This window comes from Cinclus cinclus, chromosome 18 (assembly GCF_963662255.1).
Source record: "Cinclus cinclus chromosome 18, bCinCin1.1, whole genome shotgun sequence".
NCBI classification, from domain to species: domain Eukaryota; kingdom Metazoa; phylum Chordata; class Aves; order Passeriformes; family Cinclidae; genus Cinclus; species Cinclus cinclus.
In genome coordinates this window covers 6,418,135-6,442,327 of record NC_085063.1, presented here as the reverse complement: position 1 = coordinate 6,442,327, position 24,193 = coordinate 6,418,135, and the positions used below count along the sequence as shown (strand labels likewise).

At 48.7% G+C, this 24,193-nt stretch overlaps 1 protein-coding gene across 1 annotated transcript; it reads right to left on the bottom strand.

Moving 5' to 3' along the window:
* Positions 1 to 10,126: 10,126 nt before the first annotated feature.
* On the bottom strand, positions 10,127 to 12,914 carry MANBAL (mannosidase beta like). The gene is made up of 2 exons (XM_062505194.1): positions 12,765 to 12,914; positions 10,127 to 10,234 (listed from the first exon to the last, which is right to left on the bottom strand). The coding sequence occupies exons 1-2, from the start codon at positions 12,912 to 12,914 to the stop codon at positions 10,127 to 10,129; spliced, it is 258 nt and encodes an 85-aa protein (XP_062361178.1).
* Positions 12,915 to 24,193: the final 11,279 nt, after the last annotated feature.

Here is a 24,193-nt window from a genome sequence, read left to right as displayed (position 1 = left end):
CCTTGGGAACCCGGAGAACATTGTGGGGCCCTTTGGAGGCAGTGCAGGCACGCAGAGGTGTCTGTGCTCCGCTGGGGCATCTGTCCCATCCAGGGGTTAACACCCCCCACCCCCGGTCACCCCTAAAGCCGGTGCCGGCCTCCAAATCCAGGCAGAGTACAGCTGCGGGTGTTCCTGGGGTGCCCAGTCCGCATCTGGCAGCAACACCCCCTCAGGTGTGTGTGTCCCTGAGTGCCACTCAGCCAGGTGGGCACACGGGAACAGTTCCACCCCGTTGCTCCTCAGCACCCTCCCCTTCCAGCAGCAGCAGGAGGTGGGAAGTGCCCAGCTTTGCCGTGGGAAGTGCCCAGCTTTGCCCTGGCACCGAGCAGTGCCGTGGTGCACACACGGGCTCAAGGCTCAGCAGGGTGCCCCGATGCCGGACCCAGCCCGTCGGGGCTGCCCGACCAGCTCAGCGGCGCTGGCAGCCCTCCCACCTTCCCCACTGGCGATCCACTGCAAGAGTTCCCTGTCACGTTATCCTCCAGGAAGAAAGGGGGCGAAGCAGTGCACTCCTTAAACCCCCATTTAGGTCTTTTATCCGGCACGCTCGGCTACTGGCCAGCTCCAGTGACCCTTGTATCTCCGCAGCCAGCACCATGTCTGCCATCCTTGCCCACCCCTCCGACCAACCCTGCGGCCACTCCGCGGGGGTTTTCCGAAAATCCTCCTTACTCCGAGCAGCATCTGACACTTCAGAAACAATTCGGGAAGTTAGTAAGTTTTGAAGAACTAAGTGGTGGAGTTTTTCTTTCTGTTTCCCACTCCCCCACCGCCTTTTGAGTTATTAAAAAAATATTTCCCATGACACTGGCGAAGGCCAGCGAATCCATGAGTCACCAGGAACAAGGAGTCATGCACGCGCCGATCCATCAGCCGTGGCCAGCACATTGTGAGGGGCCCTTCCCTGGGAGGAGCAGACACTGATAAGGTCCCTCCAGCCTGGCAGGAGACGCTTTCCCTCTCGGCTCCCTCCCAGGGCTGGGCGAGGCCGCCCGGGCTGCCCGGACACTCGTGGTGTGTGTGGTCTGGAGGGGCCAGCCCTGCCGGGTTTGTTCCGAGGCTTTGGGGGGTGTTAATTCTTAGCCCACCCTCTCTGCTGTTCGGCTGGCGTGGAGATGTGGAGGGAAGGGTTCTTCATCCGATGTGGGATGAAGGAATTAACCCGGTGGTGTGAGGCAGTCACGGGTGCTGCTCTGCTCACCCATGGGGATGTAAGGTAGAGGAAAGAGGGGGTCTCACCAATGCCTGGGGAACCCCACGCCTTCTCCCTGCTGTGCTGCATGGGGACACAGGGACACGGGGACACGGGGACACAGGGACACAGGGACACAGGGACACGGGGGCACAGGGACACGGGGACACAGGGGCACAGGGGCAGAGGGGCACAGGGACACAGGGGCACAGGGACACAGGGACACGGGGACACAGGGGCACAGGGGCACAGGGACACAGGCACCGGGGCACAGGGACACAGGCACAGTGATACGGGCACGGGGACACAGGGACACAGAGACACGGGGACACGGGGACACGGGGACACAGGGACACAGGGACACAGGGACACAGGGGCACAGGGGCACAGGGACACAGGCACCGGGGCACAGGGACACAGGCACAGTGATACGGGCACGGGGACACAGGGACACAGGGGCACAGGGACACAGGGACACAGGGACACAGGCACAGTGATACGGGCACGGGGACACAGGGACACAGGGACACAGGGACACGGGGACACAGGGGCACAGGGACACAGGGGCACAGGGACACAGGGGCACAGGGACACAGACACAGTGATACGGGCACGGGGACACAGGGACACAGAGACACAGGGACACTCCCTTGTCCCCCCCAGTCCCAGGAGCACCCACCCAGCAGGCCTGGAGCGCTGCTGGAGAGGAGAGCACCCTGGGGGAGTGCTGGATCCAGCCCCGAGTGAGCTGGTGAGGATGACTCAGCCTCTACTGGATCCGGACCCAAATCTAAGATGCAATTATGACTTATAAATATTTGTGTTTTGTTTTTCTCTGTTGCAATCAACTTCTTTTCTCCAGGCTGTCCTCCCAATCAGAGTTCCCATCTCTGGCGGTGCCTGCCCATGGCTGGAAGGCAAACACCCACAGCACTGTGCCTTTCAACACGCCAGACCAAGTCCACGACACAACATCTTCTTCTTCTTCTAAGGTGATGCCAATGTGCAAATCTAAAATTACAAACAGACACTCTCTAAGCGCAGACTCTTATCTTTTGGGCTCAGATGCTGGAATGTGCCCTCACAAGGCTGACATTCAACATGCAGTGCTGGTGATACTGTGATTTAAGACCATTTAAGCAACCCAGCACACCTCAGGACACAGCTGGCTCAGACATAAGGTCCAGAGCCTGACAGCCCCTGGCCACCCACTTCCTTTTGCCTCCTGCCTCACTCCAGATATTTATCTTTAAACAGTCTAAGGCAAATTGCTACTTTTTTCACCCAACCAGGTATTTCAGTCTCTCACCCGAAACTTATTTTCTTGATATGATTCTTCACTTTTAAATAGCATTGATAAAACCCAACCCAGAGAGAGGAAGAGTGTTTCAGAAACTGAGATCAGGTACTTTCAATTTGAACAAAAGTAGCTCTGAGTATTTCCAGTGGTTCGGCTATTACAGGACGTCTTGAAATGATACTTTAAAAAGAAATGAAGACATGCTCAGGTATTTCTGTGTTTTCTTGCTGACCTTTCCGCGAGTTTCATCAGGAACAAGAAGAATGAGAGTTACTGTGGGCAGATGCTGTCATGCTCATGAGTAAGTAAGTATGTGGCTCCTTCCCCTCCAGGTGTGCAGATCAAACTGCTCCACAGGGCTCCTGAAATCCTCCTGTGAGGTAAGAGGGTGCTTGTTGGGTCCAGTACTGAGCCCTGACCTCCCCAAAGTAACTGGATTTACAACAAAACATCTATTCATCTCCAGCCAGCTTTATTTTTAAGCATCCCCTTGGCACGCGTAAGTTTTGTCTATTGGATTCTGTTCCTGAGGCTGCACTTTGTTCACTGAAAATTCCAAATACAGTTGCAGGAATTATTACTATTAATAATATAATGGTTGCGTTTGAGATGCTGGACTGAAAGAGAGGCAGCCACAGCTCTTGCCCTGAGATTTTACGATCATTGAGCTTCACAGCCCTGCAAAAAGTGACTGTGAGATGGGAAATGATCAGCACCATCAGCCCTGTTAGGGAAGCTGCAGCTTCAAGCTCAGGAGCTGATTTACTATGGGGGATTGACCAGAATAACCCTGCAGCACGAGCCATTTGGCAATATTTCATGCTAGAAATGCTCATTCTGGCTATTCTTTCCCACACTGAGCATCGGGGCTGCAGGAGCCAAGCAGTGATCGCCAGCATCCTGCAGATTATAGGATAAAAAGGGGCAGCTGAGAAGAAATTACCAGGAGGGCTCGGGACCTGTTGTGTCCCTCAGTGTGATGACAGTCTGCTGTGCAAAAGGGGCCCTTAGCCCCAGCCAGGAAGTGTCATTGCAAAATTCCCTGGGGGAAAGGGCTGCGGGGAAACCACTGAGTCTGTGACATGCAAATATTTAATAAGGAGGCACTGAGTTCAACAGCTGTGGGCTGAAATTATCTGCATGGTCAATAAAGGCACAACATTTCCTGTCAGGTTTCTGACTGATAAAACATGCTTTGATACAATCTGAATTAAGTATCTTGGAATACCTCATTTGGGCAAAAATCTGACACATCTTGCTTCTTGCCTCAGCTCAGCAGGAAAGTCACTCACAAGATGCTGGCATCTCCCAGCATAGAAATTCTGCTTTTTGGCCAGTATTAGTATCCACAGAAAAGAGCAATTCAGAAAAAACTTAGGGAAGCTTATCCAGATGAGATTTTCAGCCCTGCTTCTTGATTTGGTAGCAGAGGATGGCTGGCTGGTGCAGAGGTCTGGTAGCCACATGCAGGAGACCCTGCCCCAGGGCTGGGACGTTCCCTCCCTGCCAGCACCCAGCTGCTCACTGGCCCGCCTGCAGCCTGAGCAAACAGAGCCAGAGCAGACACAAGGGTGGTTCCCCTTAATCATCCAGTCTTGGTCCTTCCAGCGAGGGATGGGCGAAGGAGGCCAAAGTCTGAATGTGAAAAACCATATGATGTTTGGATCTGAGCTCAGTTTAAAACAAGTTAAGTGAGGGAGGAGGTAGAGATGAGAACTGCTTGCATCTTTTCTCAAAATCTGCTCCTCCTGCCCATGTCTGATACTGGGGGATATCTACTTCACCAAAGGAGCCACCACAGCATCGCAAGCAGCTGCTCTGTGGGAAGCAGAGCTATGAGGACCCTCTCCTGCACGCACCCCAGCAGCTGCAGTCCAGCCCTTTGGCAGCATGGGCTCACCCAGCCATGGGCAAAACTCCTCGGGGAGCCAGAGGGATGTGACCCTACAAGCTCCACTCCAGCAGCACAGCTCCAGCATGGATCCTGCCTGTGCAGCCAGAGCTGAAGCACAAATAACAGCAGGAAACGTCTGGAGCTGACTCCTGGAGCTGCGGGAGCAGCTTTGCCTGCGAGAGCTTGACAGTGTCTGTTGTACTCTGGACTTTGGCTCACAGCAAGGTGAATTTATAAGCTTGGGATGGCTTTTACAGAAGCAGCAGCCAAAGGGAAAGCAGTAGAACAAGCCTTAGAGCCAGGGACACCTGGGTAAGATGTGAGATGTCTCAGGCCATTGCTGATGCCTTCCACGTCCCCAGTCCATGTGCTGGGACTGGCTGAACTTGACACAGGGATGGCAGCTCAGAGGCTGGGACAGCCTCTGGCAAGAAACATGGAGATGTCCCGAGTGCAGGTTTCACACAAAAGGAATGTTGTGCAAATAGGACTTCCAGTAGAGCACGGTGCTAAAGACACAGCCACTTGCTTGGAACTGGAGATAGGGAGAAGTGAGAGCCCTTCAACCCTTCCACCCACAGCTCTCCCATTTGGGAGCTGAGCTCCTCTCACAGAACGAGAAACATTAGCCAAGCCACGGATTTTTTAAAAAAGCAGAGCAGATGTGACCCAAGGCAGGTTTACCTTGTACCCACCAGCCAGAAAGGCTGGGCTGAAACCATGGAGAAGCCCATCAGCCTCTGTGCTCCAACCTCCTGCTCTGCCTTGCTGAGCCCTCACCTGGACTGTGGCTTCCCAGGGATGGCAAGCAGCAAGGAGCATCAAAGCCACACTGGGGCCTCCAGGCAGTTAATGAACCCAGGGAAGCTGTGAGGAGGGAAGTGGGCACTGCAAGAGGTTTGGGATTGCACAAGATGAATCTTCTGTGGGCTGGTGAGGAGCAGGATCTGAGCAGGGGGTGTGGAGCACACACAGCACCACAGCACTCGCTTCTCACAAGTTTGGAAGTGTGGTGTGTGATGGGTTTGGTTCCTCATGGCTTTGAGGGCTGATCTGCTTGGCACAGCTCTCCAGGTGTACCTGGGGCTCCCAAGGCAGGAAAAATCCCTTCCTTAGCTAGTACATCTGCTGGCTGAAAAAATCATTGCCAAAACTCACAAAGGGACACCTTTCTCCATCCTGGATGCTCCTGCACCTGTTCCTTCTTTCTATTAGTCCTTGACAACAACAGGTAAGGCCCTCTGTCACTGGCAGGTAAAATGTGTCTTCAAGGGCAGAACAACTGCAAGTAGACATGAGTCTACAGGCTGGAAGCAACAAGAGGGGGTCATGGGAGCAATTTATGGGGACAGAAAAGCCACAAACTGGGAAGAAGCATCATGAAATGGGGAAATCAGCTGAATTTCAAGGGAGAGGCAGGAAGCTGGTTTCATTGCCCTGCAATTACCAGTCCCAGCAAGAGACATTTGGAGCAGCTACTGCACAGTGGGCTGGGTACCAAAAACCAGAAAACACCCCCACAAACCACTGCTCAGAACTGCCAGAGAAGAGCTGGACCTTGGACCTGCAGTGACTGTCAACTGGTGGAGGAATGCAAACACTGATTACAGCCCACCTCTGTGGCCAGGGAGAAAGGGAATGCTTCCCAAACAAATCACCCCTCATGGCTGCATGAGGAAGAGGAGGGTCAGATCCATTCCCAGTGCCAAGGCCAGCAATCAAGCTAATCATCAAACACACAGCAGTGCTCTGTACTCCAGCACTCTCCATTCATCATCCCATTTTCTCACTGCAGGCAGTCTCTGATGCCTCATGAGATTAATAAACAAACAACTAAATCAATACAGTCATCTCAATCCCTGCAGGCCACGGGCTGTGAACAACACAACTTCTGCCTGAAAAAAAGTATCAGTGTGGAAGAGATGAACCCAGGAGAGAAGTCCAGCACCCCAGCTCCCAGCTGTCCAAAAATTAACACACACATACACACACACACACACACACACACACGGGAATTGTTGAGCAGTGCCCTGGCAAAGAGATACTGAGCAGGTCCTCCCTTCCTACAGCTTCCTTATCATCTCCTCAAGCATTGCCAGATAGCCTGACCCTCCCTAAACCCAGGCACTGAAGGAGTATTTTCATTCTTCATGACAGACTGGGAAATAATCTGAGTTTATTGACTGGACAAGGGGGCTGCACTGCAGACATCAGTGCCTGATGGGCCTCGGGCTCTCCAGTCCTGTGGGCAGGGAACCTCAGCAGAATCTCTCTGAAGCAGAGAGAGATGTGTGTATGAGAATGAAAGTAAATTAGGTCTGAACAAGATTAACAGGGATTTAATTGAACTATGTGAACTGGAACTCCAGTCACGAGCTACTTATTAGTCTGTCTCAAGGGATTGTGCTGCTGGCACTGGGGGAGCACAAGGATGCATTGTGAGCGTGGGACAGCTTCAGGGGACAGCCATGGGACAGCTCTTGAGAGGAGTGTGGCCGGAGAGGCAGAGCTGCTTGAATGTGATCAAGAACAGGGGAAAGAACTCCCAGCCACGTTTCTTCAGAGCTGAGGCATGTCCTGCTGAGGGACAGGAATTCTGTGACACACACTAGCAGAGGAAATCCAGCCCTCTGCCAGCTCCTGGCTTTGGGTGGCAGAGCAAGGTGTGGCTGCAGAGGTCCTGCAGGTACCTGGAGACAGACCTTTGAAAACCTCCCCTTCAATAAAATTGACTTAATGAGGTCTTCAGCTCCCTTTGGGATGCTAATTGCAAAACAGCCCGGAGAAAAGCGCTTGGGAATTAAAGGAGTCACCACACTAGTCCTTCTCTCTGTTTTGGTTTTCTGGTGAGAGAACCAGCAGACACTTGCCAGAGCTTGGCTACCAAGAACCAACAAACACTTGCCAGAGCTGGCTACCACATTGGTCTCCCTGCAGCCAAGAAGAGCCACCAGACAACCCCACACTCCAGCCATGCAAACCTGGGCTCCTGAAAATCCCTTTTACCAGCCTACTGAATCCCCATCTAATCCCCTGCTTGCATTATTAACAAATGATGCCTTTATTAGGGCTACCTTCATGGGGGCTCTTAGAGCCAAAAACCTCTCATGGGGGGCAACTTGATTTAGTCACTGGATGTTTTTCTCCCTCCTTCCAGGAAGGTGAAGCAGCGTTGGGGAGATAGTTTGCTTCTAAGTCAAACACAGATAGAGATGCACACATGCCTTACAGTATTAGCTAACCAATTTCTCACAGATTAAAGGATCTGAAAGGATTTCCCTTAATGGATCATTTTAATGAATAGGTTTTTTATGTCCCTGTGTTCCTATAGTCTGGGAGTTTTGGCAGCTTTCACAGTGAATGTGAGGGAACAGGCAGTACCACTTCAAACACAGATTTCTTTTAAACAAAGATGGAATTTATTACACATTTCAAGATAAACTGAAATACATGGGTTATTGGTAATCTCTACATACTCTAAGTTCAGCAAACAAGAGCATTGAAATAGGTATCAAGCTGTCAGGAAAAGACTAGGGGATTTATCTTCATCCCTCTTCCCCCCATCAAAACCAAACCCCAACATCCAGGATTTCTACTGAGCAATGAGTGAGCCAGCCTGCAAATAGCTGGATGTGGACATTGATGTAGTAGCTGCTATTTCAGGTAACAGCCACACACTGCTAACTGAGCTGCAAAAGTGACTGTATTTTGGATAACGTGTGTCCTGTGACTTCATCAGAGCATTAACCCCCTGCTTTAGGTAACCTGCAGAAAGCCGAATTTACATAAAGCCATTCTCATGTATTAAAATGGAAAGAGTGATCTGCAGTACCTACTCAGGCCTTTTCTTTGCCCTGCAGAACAGAGACAGAGCATAGGTTCATCATGGAAACTGATGGCACAATACTGTTCTTTGTTATTTATGCAGGAACTTTTTGTAATATTTCTTTGTACTGAGAACTTAAAGCAACTTTAGAGTGCTTGTGTCTCCTATGCTTTGTTCCATCCTCCTGGTACTGCCTTCATGTAGCTCAAAAAAAAAAAAAAAAAAAAGAAAAAGAAAAAGAAGAATTCAAAGCAGAACTCCAAGCTGGATTTTAAGTGCAACTTGGTGCCAACATTCTGGCTAAGAGCATCAGAGAGGCTGGAGCAGGGAAGTCAGAGTCACACTGGTACTGGGATCAATCTGTCACCCCCCACCAAAAGCAAGAGTGAGCAGAGGATGTGGCTGTTCTCAGACTGATGGTTTCTGTAAACGTGTTGTTCTCCTGCTGCTGAAGAACACACACCTGGGCTCACCAGGCACTTGTGACTCGAGGATGGGAGTCTGTGTATGCAAAGAGGATCACAGACTTGCAGCCCTGCCAGGGAGAACCTTCCTTCAAAGCTGCTCTGAACCCTGGGTGCGCCTCAGAGAGCAGGTTCTCCTCCCATTGACTCACTCCTGATCAAACAAACCAAGATGTGAGCTGGCAGCAGGAAGCTCGAGCTGCTCCACAGACACTCCGTGGCTACGTCACCACCTATCTCCTTCCAGTCCTGTCTAGCCATATTTAAATCCAGTCCTGGGTTGTCCCTGGGCCTGGAGAGCCAGAGCCTGAAGGAACAGTGTCTGTGTCTCCTGCCATACAGTCATGGTACACAGCCACCCCTTGTATCTTAAAATACCACATCTCCTCAGGCTGAGAATGTATTCACCCTCAGGAGGAACTCAGCCAGAGGAGATGGAGCAGACTGTGGCATGGAAGGCTGGGAGGGAATTTGCAAGTGCAATGATCCTCAGCTGTGCTGAAAGAGGGCCCATGGTCAGGGATCAGGCAGGAGGGTTTATCCAAGGCACGGCAAGGCAGTGCTGGCTGATGCACCTCCAGTGCACCAGCCACAGACTCCCACCTCAGCAGCTCTTCTCCAGCACACATGCCTGGTCTTCCCAAGTTTCCAAGAACAACTCCACTAGCACAGGCATTAAATTCTGCACCTTCCAGAGTCAAACTGTTTCCTGATTCTTGGAGTCGTCGCAATCCCCACCACGGCCTGAGTTCCCTGAAATGTATCTGCTTTGAAAGGTGGGAAGAGAAAGGAAGAGTGCATGGGTGGGGAACAAAAGGCAGCGATGCTGGGGAAATGAAAGCTTTCATCTCCTGTAGTCTGGAATCTGGTGAGTTATTACCTAAAGAATTAAAGAATATGACAAAGGCATTATGATTAAGCTATAAAATGCAGCTATGTATTTCAGACTATATGACAACAGAGATGAATACAAAGCTGTGTAGTGTGGGATTCTTGATTCATTTGATCCTTCTGCCTTCAAAAAACACAACACAAACCAGTATCCAAAGTACCAAACCCATGCTCCACTTTCCACAGGGACTTTACTACAGATCCCAACCAGCATGGAGGAGCCAGACCAACAGCCCTCTCTATCCACCAGAACTGGAAGAAGTCACTTCCATTGGTGACTGACACATTAATCAAGTCAAATGAAGTCCGGGATATGTGAAGCTCTCTTTGCTTGTAAGAAATCTATGGCAGAACCCCAACCCTTCCACTCTTCTAAGTTTCTTGTCCCTTGCCCCTGAAAAGTAAAAGATGGCAATGCCAGAAAACCATTAACAGAGTTAGTTGCTTTTGATGTTGTCTCTGAGGAAGCACGATTATAGATGGTTATTTGGTCTTTGGAGGCTCATCAGTCACACCTCTATCGTTTCTTTTTGGTTTCCTTCTTAGGTTTCTTGCTTATCTGTGGAGCAGTTGCCTTTGGCTTCTTCACTGTCTCTGAATTCTTAGGCTCAAAACTGTCCGAGTCCTACAAGAATCAATTAAGAAACAGTCAGTAACTATTTTTTACCATTTTCTAACAGGTTGCTTTGGGATTTGAGTATAAGCCAGAGGAAACAAATGCTGGGCATCTCTGTTGGAACACACTGATGTCAAACTGAGGCCACATTTAATGAGACTTGAGCAGCACCATCTCTGCTCCTTCTGCATGTGCCTTTTGATGAGTGTGAGTTTCTGCACAGAAACAGCTTGTTACCAGAGATGCCATTAAAAGCTGAAGCATCTAAAACAGGCTTTTGAGAAGAAAAACTTTGAAGGCGAGAAGAAAATCAACACTAAATGAAAACTATTTGAATTAGGAAAAGATAGCATACAATGACCAGGGTGCATGAAAACAGTCAGCAGGCATTTCTGCCAAATATTAATCACTATCATGTGCAAGACAAAAAAATATTCCCCAAAGCAGCAGAAAGAATATAAAGTTCAGAGCCTCTAAACCAAGCTCAAAATCCAAGGAGGGAATTGCAGACAAAGCTTTCTTCACCTGGACTAACAAAATACTGAGATGTGATGCTTCTTTCCTTCAGAGAAGATGAGGTAATATTGCAGCCATGGGAAATAAAATCTAGTTATCTTGTGAAAACACAAGGGAACAGTGCCAGTCTCCTCTGAGAAAGCACACACATGCAGATTGCCTCCTTTCATTAAATGCATTTGAGTATAAATATTGCTTTAGCATCTTGGGTTCTCTCAGCCTGAGTGTGCCAACTGGAAAAGGACACACGAAAAATGGCTGAGCAAGATGTGTGAGTTCCAAGCTTCCAAGGCAGAGCTCCAGATAATGGAGGGGGAGGCAGCATCTGACAGTGTCCTTTTAATCAAAGAGCCTGGTTCAAACGTCTCTCAAGTTACTGGGCTATTTCATCTCACATCTGTGTGGCTTTCCAAGGAAGGAGACTTGGCTGGCTTTCCAAAGGCTGTGATCAGTGCACAGGGAGCTGGCAGGCTCCAGGGAGATGGTTATTACTCAGGGATGCAGAATGCTGCTGCCATAACATGAACACTGCTGCCTTCTAATGTCCAAACTAAGGTAGACTTCAAAGTTTGAGTCTCCAAGACAGCAAAGTTCCCCAGTATCCTTCCCAGACTCAAGCATCATTTTCAAGATCTGGAGGGGTAGCCTGTGGTGTTTACAGTTTTGTAAACAAGTCACATGGACAGCACATCAAGAGGACAGTTTATATATGGAGAAAATAAAAAATAGAGTATGCAAACATCAAGGCACACTACAAAAATAAACAGTAAAAGGTCCATGAGCCTTATCATTTTAACTGAGATCCAGCTTCCCACTCCAGACCAAATCTCTCACTCTTTTCAACTTTCAAGAATGGGGTTACTTGGTATCTCTCCAAAATTTACTGGGGAAATTATAGACTCTGACAAATGGGAGCTGGTGGTGCAGAGTAACAGTGCAAAGGTTGGAGTCAATGACCTCGGAGGTCTTTTCCAACCTGAATGATTCTAGGATTCTAAGACTTGCAGTGCCACTGCATGGCATCCAGCAACTGCCTGCTCATCTCCCTGCTGGGAGCTGCAGCTCCTGTGGCAGGACAAGCAGGAGGGAGCGTAGCTCATGGGAGGACAGCATCACATCACACCAGCAGTTAAAGGTGGAAAAATCGGGTCATGAACTTTATCCTTCACTCTGTACCTCATCCTGAGGCATTCCCTTCTCCCAATAGGTTGAAAATTTCCATGGTTCCTCTCCACAGGAGGGAGCAAACATGGAAATAAAGAGTCTGAAAACAAAACTCCCCATTGTTTAGTGAAAATATACCTATATGACTTCAGACAACATCTGTATCAAAGCACCAAACTGGCAGCCTGATCACCTTGCAGCAATGAAATACCTGTCCCCAGCACCAAAGACATTTTTCTCTTTAATGAAAAAAGCCAGGCAGGTGCAGGACATCCCTCAGTCTAGAGGAACAGCTCACCTCAACCTTTCCCTTTCACCTTCTCCTGTGCCAACTGCATCAAAGGACTTTCAGGCACTGGATGGGATGTCAGTCCTAAAAACTGCTTTCCTCACCTTTAGCATATACTAGAAATTTCACCTGCATCTTGCTTCCAAAAATCACACACAAACTCAAGGCCAGAGAAATTTCCTGAAAGGCAAGTCCTGCAAAGGGGATGCCCTGCCTGGCAATTAATGAAGCAAATCAGCAGCAGGATGACAATATGGCTTGGGACAAAGCCTTCTTTTGCAGCCAGGAACTGCACATGCATTTAGCACCTTGTCAGTGCTCCAGGTTGCTTTTTTCACTGATATTAAGAGAGATCCTGGCTCAGATATTTGTTCCTGACTTTCCTATCTGGTGGTAAATCACAAGAGAGAAGCTGGAGGTGGGAAAGCCAGAGGGAAGGAAGGAGAATGAACAATGAAACTATCATCAATCCCAGGGGAAGCTGTGTCTCCATTAGCTACTCAACATTCCCTCCCATCCTGTTTTCTGTGACTCTGCCCATTTATATCAATATTGAAGAGCACTACTTACTGTCTTGTGGGACTTGGACACGGGCAGGATTATGGCAAGCACACAGATCAGCTGGAAAATGGCTCCAAAGAAGAGTCCATAGCGTAGCACATTCTCCAGGAATGTGGGTTCAGGGATTTCAGGTGGGGAGAAATCCAACTCTGCAGCCATTGTCAGTGCACCCTTCTCCTCTACTGCTCTCAAGAAGACTTACTGCAAGAGGGGAAAAACAAAGCAGTTTTTTGCATCATCCTTTCTGGCATTCACTTTCTGTTATCCAAAAATGACAGACTCCCTCATGGCATTTTGAAGACATTCTTGATCTACTGGAGCAGTAGCAAAAAAGAAAATGAAAGCTGTGTTTAATTTGGGTGTTTGTCTTTTGTCACCTGCCTACAAAAATAGCCCTCAACTCTTGGTATTAGGCCATTGTGGGTGAGGAGCAGCCAAAAAATAACATGAGCCATGTTCATGAAACAATATGGAAAAATCTTAATAAGCAATAATACATTTCTTCCTGAAGTTGATCACATGCAAGATGATTATTATTTATTTTTACTTATATTTTCTATGTGGTCACAGCCTTGTTGTTTTAGATGCTGTACAAACCCAGCTACTTAAACCACACAGAAGCAGAGCTGCTGAAGGCAGAGAATGAGTTATGTGTATAAATTTAAGTGTGGCTTTAGTGGCTGGTTACACAAAGCCCCATGTAACATAGAACAGTCACACAGGTAGTTTGTGGCAGGGTTAAATATTGACCTCCTGGGTCCCAAGCTTCTCAGCCATGAGACCATCCTTCCTTCCTCCCTTTATCTTTTGCTAATGGAGTTGTCAATTTGTTCTATGAATGAGTAATGGCTTTTTACAACGAGGGAGAACTCTCCTGCCAGAACTGCTAGAGTAGGCCCCAGGAAGTCCCCAAAGGGAAATCAAATTTAGTCTGAGATGCCACCACACTCAGCTGTGATCACTGCCCCACTCAGTTTTCCTGACTGGATGATCCCAGTGTGCATTCCCTGGATCAGCACTGCTCACTGATAGTTACAACTCTCTGTACCACTAAAGCTTGGGTGTGAATGAGTTCATATGCTGACTTTGCCTCCTAGAAATTATCTCCGAAGCAGGCTCTGCATTTCTCAGGCTGGGAGGAGATTGTTACAATCTGCAGATTGTGACCCAGTCCAGAAGGATGGTAAATGTGGTGTGCAATTCCAGCAAAGTTATAGTTGATAAATCTGAGAATCGAGTCAATGCTATGGCACAAGAGACAACTATCACTTGGTGACATACTAGAAGGAGAGGTATATAAATTACAAAAAAAATTAAATTCATTTTCATTCAGCTGAAGTGCAGAATGTTATTTTGAATTTTAAGACAGGAAAACATTTCCAACTGCACAGACTACCAGCCACTAGAATGGAGAGACTGTGGAATCCCTGCTACTGGTGATTCAGAAGAGCAGATCAGATAACCACTGGCCTGGGATGGGGTGTGGGTATATATAATTTTGTCCTTAAACCAAGAGATATGAATAAATGACCTCTTGAGGTCCTGTCCAGCTCTGTACTTCAGCGATAGAAAACGTTTCAAATTCTGATTCAAACTCAGCCAGCAAGAGCTGTGTGGGACATGTACATGAGGTGAGGACACACACTGACCCACCCAGGCTCAGTCCCAAAGGCTGCTCAATGCTGTGAACAAAGCCTGCATGCATGTGGCTCATCCCAATTGCTTTTGCCTTTTAAATCACCCGCTCTCCCCAAGAAACAGAATCAGAATTTCTCACCACTAGAAACAGAATCACCTTTGAGTTGCATTTATCTCATCTCATTATCTTTTGAAAATATTGTTGCCTGCCCCTGTCCTCAGACACAGCAGGAAGGGATTCCTCACCTGGTGTTTTCTCAGGACAAACTCCTACTGATAATCTCGATTTGCACTCCTGAAACACAACACACAGATGAACAAGAAAAGGAAACAGATACAATGAAAGCAAAAAATCTCTGTCCTCATCTTCTACAACTTTCCCCTCCTTTCCCCTTTTCTACCTCACCTCCCCTGAGGGCATTATTACTTCTCTAACAAATCCAGGTGACAAGACCAGCACCAAGAGCTCTCCTGCAGGCTGGCAGCAGCTCCACCACCATTTGAAGCAGTATCCCATGAAATATGCTCAGAGAATACCATGCATTGTGCTCCAATTAATTACAGCAGTGTCATTGCTTGCTCAGGCAACCCACACTTGAGCCATTGGTTTTCCTGCCATCAGTGAGCAAAACTCCTCAGTTTTAAAAAACTCCAGTAGCTCACACAATGCCCACAGCCTCTGCCTTGCACCTGAGCCAACAGGTCCCAGGATGATGGAGCCTTCCTCCCTGCTCCCAAGAAGCTCCCAAGAAGCTTCGTTTCACTACTTATTCTTCAGATAACATCTCTTCTTCTCCATGGGTTGTCAACTGCCTTTCTCCTCAGACCACCTCACCAAGGCCACACTTAAAGGAGTTTTTCTCAAACTGCACTTTAAGATCAATACTTCTATGTCACACCCTGAGAAGAAGCTGCCCTTAATCCCTCCATCTTATTCCTGAGGTCTGATACTCAATGAATGAGGTCAATAATTATAAATAATCAATATATTTCCAGGATAAGGGCCATACATCAGCCGGGAGAGACTCAAACCTCTGTTCTTGCTGCACTGCGTTTCCCAGCTGACATCTTCAACACCTGGCACTACACGAGCAATCAGCATAGGGCAGAGCCATGGGAAAGGCTCAAGTAATATACATTAGCTTCTCCTTGGGGTGGAATAAAGTACAGCGAAAGATTCCGGCAAAGGATAAGGCAAAAAAAGCTCAAGCTGGAATTTTTAAATGGGCTTAGCAGGTATCGGGATGGAGCTGGGGAGATTTTTGCTTGGCTATTCCTGGCTATACCAGCGCGGTCGGGGAGCACAGCAGCGGCACCGGGGGCCGGCCAGCCGTGCCCGGCTGCGGCAGCAGCAGCTGCTGTGCAGCCCCAGGCTGGGGACAGCGGCGTCCTCATCCCTCCATCCCTGCATCCCTCCATCCCTCCATCCCTGCATCCCTCCATCCCTCCATCCCTGCATCCCTCCATCCCTGCATCCCTCCATCCCTCCCGGGCCAGCCCCCGCGGTGCCGCCCGGCCTCGGCAGGACCGGCGAGTCGCCCCTGGCTCTGCACTCTGCTCCCGGGGCGATGCTGGAGCCACCGCTGCCCCTCGCCAGCGCCCTTTGCCCGCAGAACCCTGCCCTGCCCCGCTCACCGCTCACCGCTCACCGCTCCGCTCCCCGGACCCGCTCCCCGCCCCGGAACCGCTTCACTCCCGGAGCGAGTGCTTCCGTCCCGGCCCGGACACCGACCGCTCCCGCTGCCATCCCTGGGAACCGCCCCGGGAACCATCCCGGACACCGACCGCTCCCGCTGCCATCCCTGGGAACCTCCCCGGGAACCATCCCGGACACCGACCGCTCCCGCTGCCATCCCTGGGAACCGCCCCGGGAACCATCCCGGACACCGACCGCTCCCGCTGCCATCCCTGGGAACCGCCCCGGGAACCATCCCGGGCACCGACCGCTCCCGCTGCCATCCCTGGGAACCGCCCCGGGAACCATCCCGGACACCGACCGCTCCCGCTGCCATCCCTGGGAACCGCCCCGGGAACCATCCCGGACACCGACCGCTCCCGCTGCCATCCCTGGGAACCGCCCCGGGAACCATCCCGGACACCGACCGCTCCCGCTGCCATCCCTGGGAACCTCCCCGGGAACCATCCCGGACACTGTCCCGACAACTACCCCTAGCAACAATCCCTAGCAACCGCCCATGGCAACCATCCCAGCAACTGCCCTGGCAACCGTCCGTGGCAACCGTCCCTAGCAACCATCCTTAGAAACTGCCCGTAGCAACCATCCTTAGCAACCGCCCCTAGCAACCGTCCATAACAACCATCCCCAGCAACTACCCCTAGCAACCATCCATAGCAACTGTCCCAACAACCATCCCCGGCACCCCCAGCACCCCGTGTGGCACTGCGTTCCTCAGGGTGGCCTAAGGGTGGTCCGGGGCCTGGGGGACCAGGGGATGGTGGGGACTCCACTGCCATGTTCCTCCAAAACCCCCTGAGGCCAATCAGCTTCATGTTCCGTGCCCCACCCCAGCTGTGGGAGCCTGCGGGTGCTGAGTCCCCGGTGGGTCACAGAATCCCTGAATCAGTTAGGTTGGAAAAGATCCCTGAGCTCACCAAGTCCAGCCTATGACCCAACCCCACCTTGTCAACCAAACCGGAGCACTAAGTGCTGCGCCCAGTCTTTACTGAAACACCTCCAGGGATGGTGTGCCTGCCACATCCCCGGGCAGCCCATTCCACAGACTAATCACCCTTTCTGTGAAGAAATTCCTCCTAATGTCCAACCTAAACCTCCCCCGGTGCAGCCTAAGGCTCTCTTGTCGCCCTGGCTGGGTGCCCATGGCAGAAGCATCCCAGGCCTTCACACCTCAGGCTTAATGTACTCACCCCCTAAATCCCTGGGAGTACTTTAATCCCACCATCTATTATGTGGCCTTTCAGTCCTGGTGGGTTTCTCTTTAGCCACAATGTTTTCATCTGCTTCCTTAACACACTCTGGCAGCAACAATTGAGTTGTGCTTCTGGCTTTGCTCTTGACAGGGACTTTATTTTTAACATCTCATCCAGTTTCCAGCTCTGAACTGGACATGTCTTGATAAGATGACCTAAAAAGGGGAAATGGTTTGGGCTGTTTTGCTTGTTTGTGGTATTTAAAGGGTCTAATTTGTTCTGCCCTTTTCCTAACCCTAAACTATCAGAAGTGCCAGGTTGGTTTTTCTGCAGAGCTTTATTACCAGAGAGCCCAAATACTTTGGGTAAAACCTAATATGTTACTTATCTACTGAGGAAGTAAGGTATGGCATTTGTAACAAAAGGATTTTCTAGGTTGTTACCAAGTGTTTGAATCAAGTCGATATTAATGATAACAATTTCAAAGATTTTTAGCAATTGGATTAGAAATCTTTCATGTTTTTTAGTGCAGAAGACATTACAGACAGCTGGAGAACACTGCTGAATGAGTGGCAGAAGCCAGAGATGTTTATATACAGAAACTCTTCTGGAATAATAATCCTCAGAGAAAATTACTCTTAAATGGAGTTTCCCTTGCCCCTGGTGAGTGACTAAGGGATAATTCCAGAGCTCAGGAAAGCAGTAAATTCTGCCCTTTCACCTTCTTACCTCCCAAACTCTGAATGTTGTGGATGAATAAAACCTGACTGAGTAGGAAGAAATAATTCTTGCAAATGTCAGGAGGGATCTTATCAGAACAAATTGACAGATTAAATTCTTCCCAGTATTACCAGTACACTGAGTGTGCTGGTACTGCTGTCCACACACTTTCTCACAGGCTCCAGTCCTTGCAGATGGAGCTTGCAGGCAAAGGGGAAAATACACTCATGACTGTATATTTTACTCTTTTTCTTCCCTCCCCAACAGAAAGAGCACTACTCACTCCAGGTAGAATTAGGCAGGTGAAATGTACAGTTCTAGGCAGCTCCTGCCCCTTCTCTCCCCCTCTATTTCACCCCAGGGCTGCCAAACCCTCCAGGCCAGGTCTGGAGTGCCCCAGCGTGGGAGCCACAGGCAGGTGGTGCCATCAGCCCACTGTGCCTGCCCAGTGGAGCTTCCACCAGCACTGGCCCACTCCTTGCATCTGACTGGAAAATGACAAAAAGAGGGAAGCTATTTATTAAAAAAGGGGAAAGATTTTCCCCAAACCTACCAGAGGCAAGTGGGTTTCGAAGATAAAATTGATACAATTGAAAATGGCAGTTTTGTCAGCATGCTGTTCTAAGTGGGGACAATGCTCAGGCAAGAATCCTTCCTTCAAATCCAAATAATCCTTGGCTGTTTTTTAGTCCTTTCTACATTTCTTCTTTGTGGTATTTCCTACTTGTCTTTGCAGTGAGGCCTCTTTATTACCACTCACTGTACGCGTGCTCCTTGTACTCCAAGGTCTTGTCATCCTCAGGTTGCACATTCATATTTAGCCAGGAAAAAAGTTACTCACAACTGCTCTCATTTCTTATCCCTTACTGGTAACACAGCCTTCCTCATTCCCTCTCCATAAACCACATTTTGCCTTCTCCATGCCAGTAACATCTCACTCTTATTCTGGATTTTATCAGAGGCTTTTCAAAGGATTGAAGCTGCCTCTCCCTGTTCACTGATTCTGACTGTAAACTGCTGTGTAACCTTCTAGCCAAGGCTCCTTTCCAAACTGAAATGAGAGTGGTAAGACCAAAGATGAGCTCCTTAATTACTGACATTCACTGCTGGCATCTCAGCTCTGTCTGCCAGGGTTGGAGGAGGGAGGAGATGGTATTTAGAGAGCCAGAAATTCAGGAATCAGTAACTCTGGAGCCTACAGCTGAGTGTAACATGCTGATGCCTGGCTGAAACTCTTGGCAGTTCACTTGGGTGATGCTGAAATGCTCCAGAGCTCTGCTGGGGAATAAACAGAGCCAGACAGGTATAGGCTCTATAAATGGATCCCACCTGCAGAGCCCATCCGGCCTCCTGACAGATGCACGTCCCACAGGCTGCTGCCATTTGCTCTATTGTACAGGCTCAGGGATAGTTAATGTCTGAAGATTAAGTAGGCTTTTCAAGCAGGCTTTGAACACCACGAGACAGTCCTTTCCGACAGCACTTCTTGCACATTTTGAATTTCTGATTTAATTTGTCTGTTTTTAATCTGATCCCCTGCTTCAGACTCATTCTCAGAGTGCAATCACAGCTCTCATCCAGAGTGTCTCCTTCCTTGAGATTATTTTGATAAATGTTTCTATTAGGCTTCCTACCAATTTGAATTCCTCCGGGGAAAATTATCTTCAGGAAATCTACTGATGTTCAAAGGGTGGAGTCTGGAGGTTATGAAGATCCAAGTTTCGACACTTTTAACCTTCCAAGAAGAAGAAACCAATTCTTGTATGATTTTCTAATGGCAAGTCTCACCATGCCTGCTGGGTTGGAGCTTTAGGTTTTTGGCTTTTTCCTTAGAAGGAGCTGGTAGCATAGGCTAAATCTTGTCTTCCTCCTCTCATTGTAGTTTGCTTGCCTTCCACAGAAATTACTGGATTTCTATGAAGAACTTAGAAATTAAAGTTACTGTGAACACAGCAGTAATGAATGCTGCAATTAAATGATTATGAATTTATTATAATGTGCCTGAGTTCTGCCACTTGGGATAAGACATAAAACCAAAATTGCTTCCATCCCACCTCTGTGATGGCAAACCCAGGCAAAGAACCATAACTTTTAATCTGAGGCATTCTGTTTAATTCACCATTACAGCATTTGCCACAAGTTAGCTACTGCCCCACCTCTTGCACAAGCAAAAGCAAACCTGAGGGAACAGCTCTATCCCCAGGACTCTCTTGGAGGTGGTAGAAGGTGGAGAAGCCACCCTGTGTGACATTTTGGAGAAGTGCAGAAAAGCTTTTGACAGCTGAGAACACAGGATGGGTTTTTTGCCATTTAATGATGAGAGTTGCTTCTGGCTGTCATCAGTTTCAACCCCACAAGGTTGAACCCTATTTCACACACTGCTCAGCTCACCTGAAGCTGTTATGTCATGCACCTGGAATAGACAGGGGTGATTTTTTAAATCATGGCACGGAGAATGAGGGAGGTAAAGCTGAGAGGAAATCAATACCCAGGAAATTGCTTCAGGATCCTAACTCTGTGTCCTTTGTCAGCAAAGGATTGGCACTGAAATAAAAATAGCTGGCATGTGCTTCACCCAAGGGCCATGGGGAGGGTGGGACTGCTTGGATGTGACTCTGAAATCCAGCAGTTCCAGATGTTGAAGAAGCCCGTGGCAGCTCGTACCTGGCCATAGATTCCATCAAGTTTGCACTGCTGTAGACTTGGGTTTGGAGGGCAAACTGAGAGTTACCCACTGCTCATTGCTAACATGAAGATCTGTGGGAGATAATGAGAGTTACAAACCTCTGGTTTGGAAGCCAGTGGATGCTGACACAGCACTTGCTGTGGTACAGAGGAGAGATGGGGAGAAACTGGGAAGGTTCAAGGGACAAACTAAGAGATGCTCTAAGGAGAAAAACTGTTCATTCTGCAAATCAAATTTGTCATCTGTTGTGGCAAATTGTTGTTGATACTCACCCTAAAGTGAAATTCCTGTGAGGAATGTTGTCACACAGGCAGTATGTTTAGATTTGAATGCCACTGCTAGTCCTGAGGGCAACTCTGGGGCTGTGGGGAGCACAGGACTGCAGCCAGAGTCCCCTTGGCCTGTGCAGGGGGCAGCAGCTCTACAGAAAAAAAAATTACTGTGACAACAGAGCACACACCTGCAACACCAACAGGGATGGATGCAAAACTGGCTCCAGACAACTCTGGATCCTGTCACAGACCATAGCATCTTCATCTTGGCAGCAGTGAGGTCCACAGATATTTCTGCTGCACAAGCAGCTGCATGAGCCAGAGGGAGAGCCTGTGGAGCCTGGTGGAGAGGCTCCAAAAATGACCTTTCTGGGTCCTGGGAAGACAGGAAGGTTTAGATTGAAGCTGGGACAGGAAATCTCAGGGGCAGAAACGCTACTCTATGCTATTGAAGAACTCCTATTGCACCCAATAGAGCCTCGAAGGTTTTTAGAAATTTCTGCTGCCTCCTGCAATTAACCCAAAGCCATTGTTGTGGGTCTTGCTGGGTCCAGCTGTGCATGGCAGGAACCCAACCTAGGGAGCACAAGAAAACCCCTGGGATGATGGAGCTTTATAGAACCTTCTGTGAAAGCAGCTCATCTGAGGTATGAACACGGATCACAGCCCTCCTAACCCAAACTGGGCACCAGGCAGCTACAAAAAAGTCAGTAATAGACTGATTCTCCTTGATCAGAGAAATATTTCCTGGTATCATATGCAGCTCTGTGTAAGGCAAGGGGCCAGCTGGATGGAGAATCGGCTCAAGACCAGGCTATAAGATAATATCTTGAAATAGCACTGGCTCTTGACTGGTTTAACAGCGTGATCTGATTCATCTTTTCAGCCAGTGCAGCACCCGGACAGTGGAAGAAAAATAAGTCATGCTGAAAAATTAGTGCAACTGGCCTCACACATGAGAGAACAAGAACAGATTCAAAAAAGCAAACAAAAATTCCTTTTCAGTTTGCAGGGACCACCTGCAGCTCTGTGCACAAGGACTAGGATTTTGGAAAATCTGTTCCATGCTACCCAGAAATCCCCATCTCCAGTGTCTCCAGTGGATGACACAGACGATACACCTGCCTGATTTTCAAGAAGCAATGAGAGGCAATAACAGAGTTAGACCTGCTTCTGACCCCCTGCACACCCAGGCACCCAGCTGCACCATCCTCCCTACAATCCCTCTCTGCCACCAACAGCTCTGATGCCACTGTGGTGCCAGCTGAAGGTATTTGGCAGCAGGCAGACATGAGTCATCTCACCTGCTGAAACTTCTTCCCATCATCGAGTCATGCAAGCCCTCGGACAGGATGGTCCCCATCAATTCTGGGCATTGTAAAGTCAATACAAAAAATCTGGCAGGTGGTGTTCATGCTGACACTTCATTTTAAACTCCTCTGAACTGTCCTGGTCTTCTTGGCACGAAGGTTTTGTGCTTGTTTTAATGGGGCTTTCATAAACCTTGTTCCAGGAATGAGCACAGCTGCCAGCGCACGCAGCACCCCAGGGAACAGCCCTGCCTTTTTCCAGAGCACATGAATGGAGCAGGGCTCTCCAGCTGCTCTGTGGGCTTGGTGTGAAGCTGTGATGTTTGCGAGGGGCTGAAGAGTGAACTGAGCCCCTAATGCAGGTGTGAGTAACAAAGGACAAGGAAAGAAAAGGCTGATAATCAAAGAAAAATAAGATAGCAAAAAGATCAACTCTCCTGTTCATGCAGTGTGAGAAAGTACTAATGGTTAACTCACTCATTGTGGAGTAGAAGGAAAAAAATGCAATTGCAGAGGAAAAGCGAAGTTTACCTAGCAAAGTGAATTTGTCATTCACTGTGCCAGATCATTGCTGTTATTTGCTCTTCACTCTTTGAGGGATAAAGAGAAGGCGTGCAAATGACCCTGGGCTGGGGGCACAGCCCCCTCCCTGCACACACGCACAAAAAGAGGATGCAAACAGCCTTTGAAATTCAGGAGGATAATTGATTCTCTGACGCGTGGAAGCCCACAGGACTCCTGAGGGAGAGCTCAGGTATAAAAGGCAGAGATGCACCTCCCTGGCAGCCAGAGAACCCTGGAGGAGGTCCGGGAGTGCCTGCCCTGCTCAGCACGAGTGCGGGTCCTGGACCCAGCGGGCTCCCAGGCAGCTCCAGAGGAGAAGTTGGATTTGCAACAGGGGAAGGAACACCTGGGCAGGAGCTGATCTAGGAAGCGCTTGTTTTCTCCAGGAACGGTAAGTGGGAGCCTCTCTCTGTGCATTTAATAAGATAATGTCTATCTGGAAGTTGGAGACAATTAAATTCCACTGAAATGTGATCAAAGCTGGCATCAAGAGTGAGCTTCACCAGGTGCTTTTTGTATCGTATCAAGATTTATACCAATGTGGTTTTGTGCCAAGTTATAGAATGAAACAACAATTGAACTACATCATAAATGCAAACTAATGGAATTATACTATAGATGAGCTTTATAAAACGTGTTAGATGATTACTAGCTGGAGCACAGTTTTTCTCTTTTGCTATGTTAATATGAGTTTCTTTCATTTTCAAATGAAAGGTGTTTTATTCACCCAGCAATGAAACTGTTTGAGCCAAACCCAAGTGTGAGGAGAAACACAACCGTGTGTTACAGGTAATGCAAAGCCAGCCACGATGAGGCACAGGGAGGCACTTAAAAGGATTTCTGCTTTTCCAATGCAGCATTTCAGGGTATAAAAGTTTCAGCTTTATGAAACAGCAGGCATGGCAAAAGCTTCATTTCATCTACACAGAGGTATTTTGAAGACTGCTCAGGTTGAGGTTTCAGAAATGGCAAGAGGCAGTTACCCAGCTCTCCAACATCACTGTCACCATGCTGCTGTTCCCACTGCACAGGGTGGAACAAAGCTATTGCACTTCATCTGCTGGAATGGTGCTAAAAGCTCTTCATCTTAAGGGGGATTTATTTATTAATCATTTTTTCACATGCTGCCAGAATAGAAAGTGAAGGTGTCCCTCAGGAGAATTTTGAAGGTGACAATGTTTTGTAGAGCTGTCAAGCAGCCTCCACACAGGGTGACACTTCAATTTCCCAGCTTCTCCTCTGAAGTAACAGACACATCTGGGAAGGGATGTAGGACTTTCATTTCTGATTTATACCTGAGGGAAAAAGGGAGACAAACATATCCAAAAAATCTGGAAGCAGGTTGTAGCTCAGGGACAG

What these genes read in the sequence shown, in the direction of transcription:
- MANBAL (XM_062505194.1), bottom strand. Translation starts at nt 12,914, where the DNA reads ATGGCTGCAGAGTTGGATTTCTCCCCACCTGAAATCCCTGAACCCACA. An exon ending in TGTCCAAGTCCCACAAGACA is followed by an intron (nt 10,235 to 12,764) that starts GTAAGTAGTGCT and finishes TGATTCTTGTAG; the next exon opens with GACTCGGACAGTTTTGAGCC.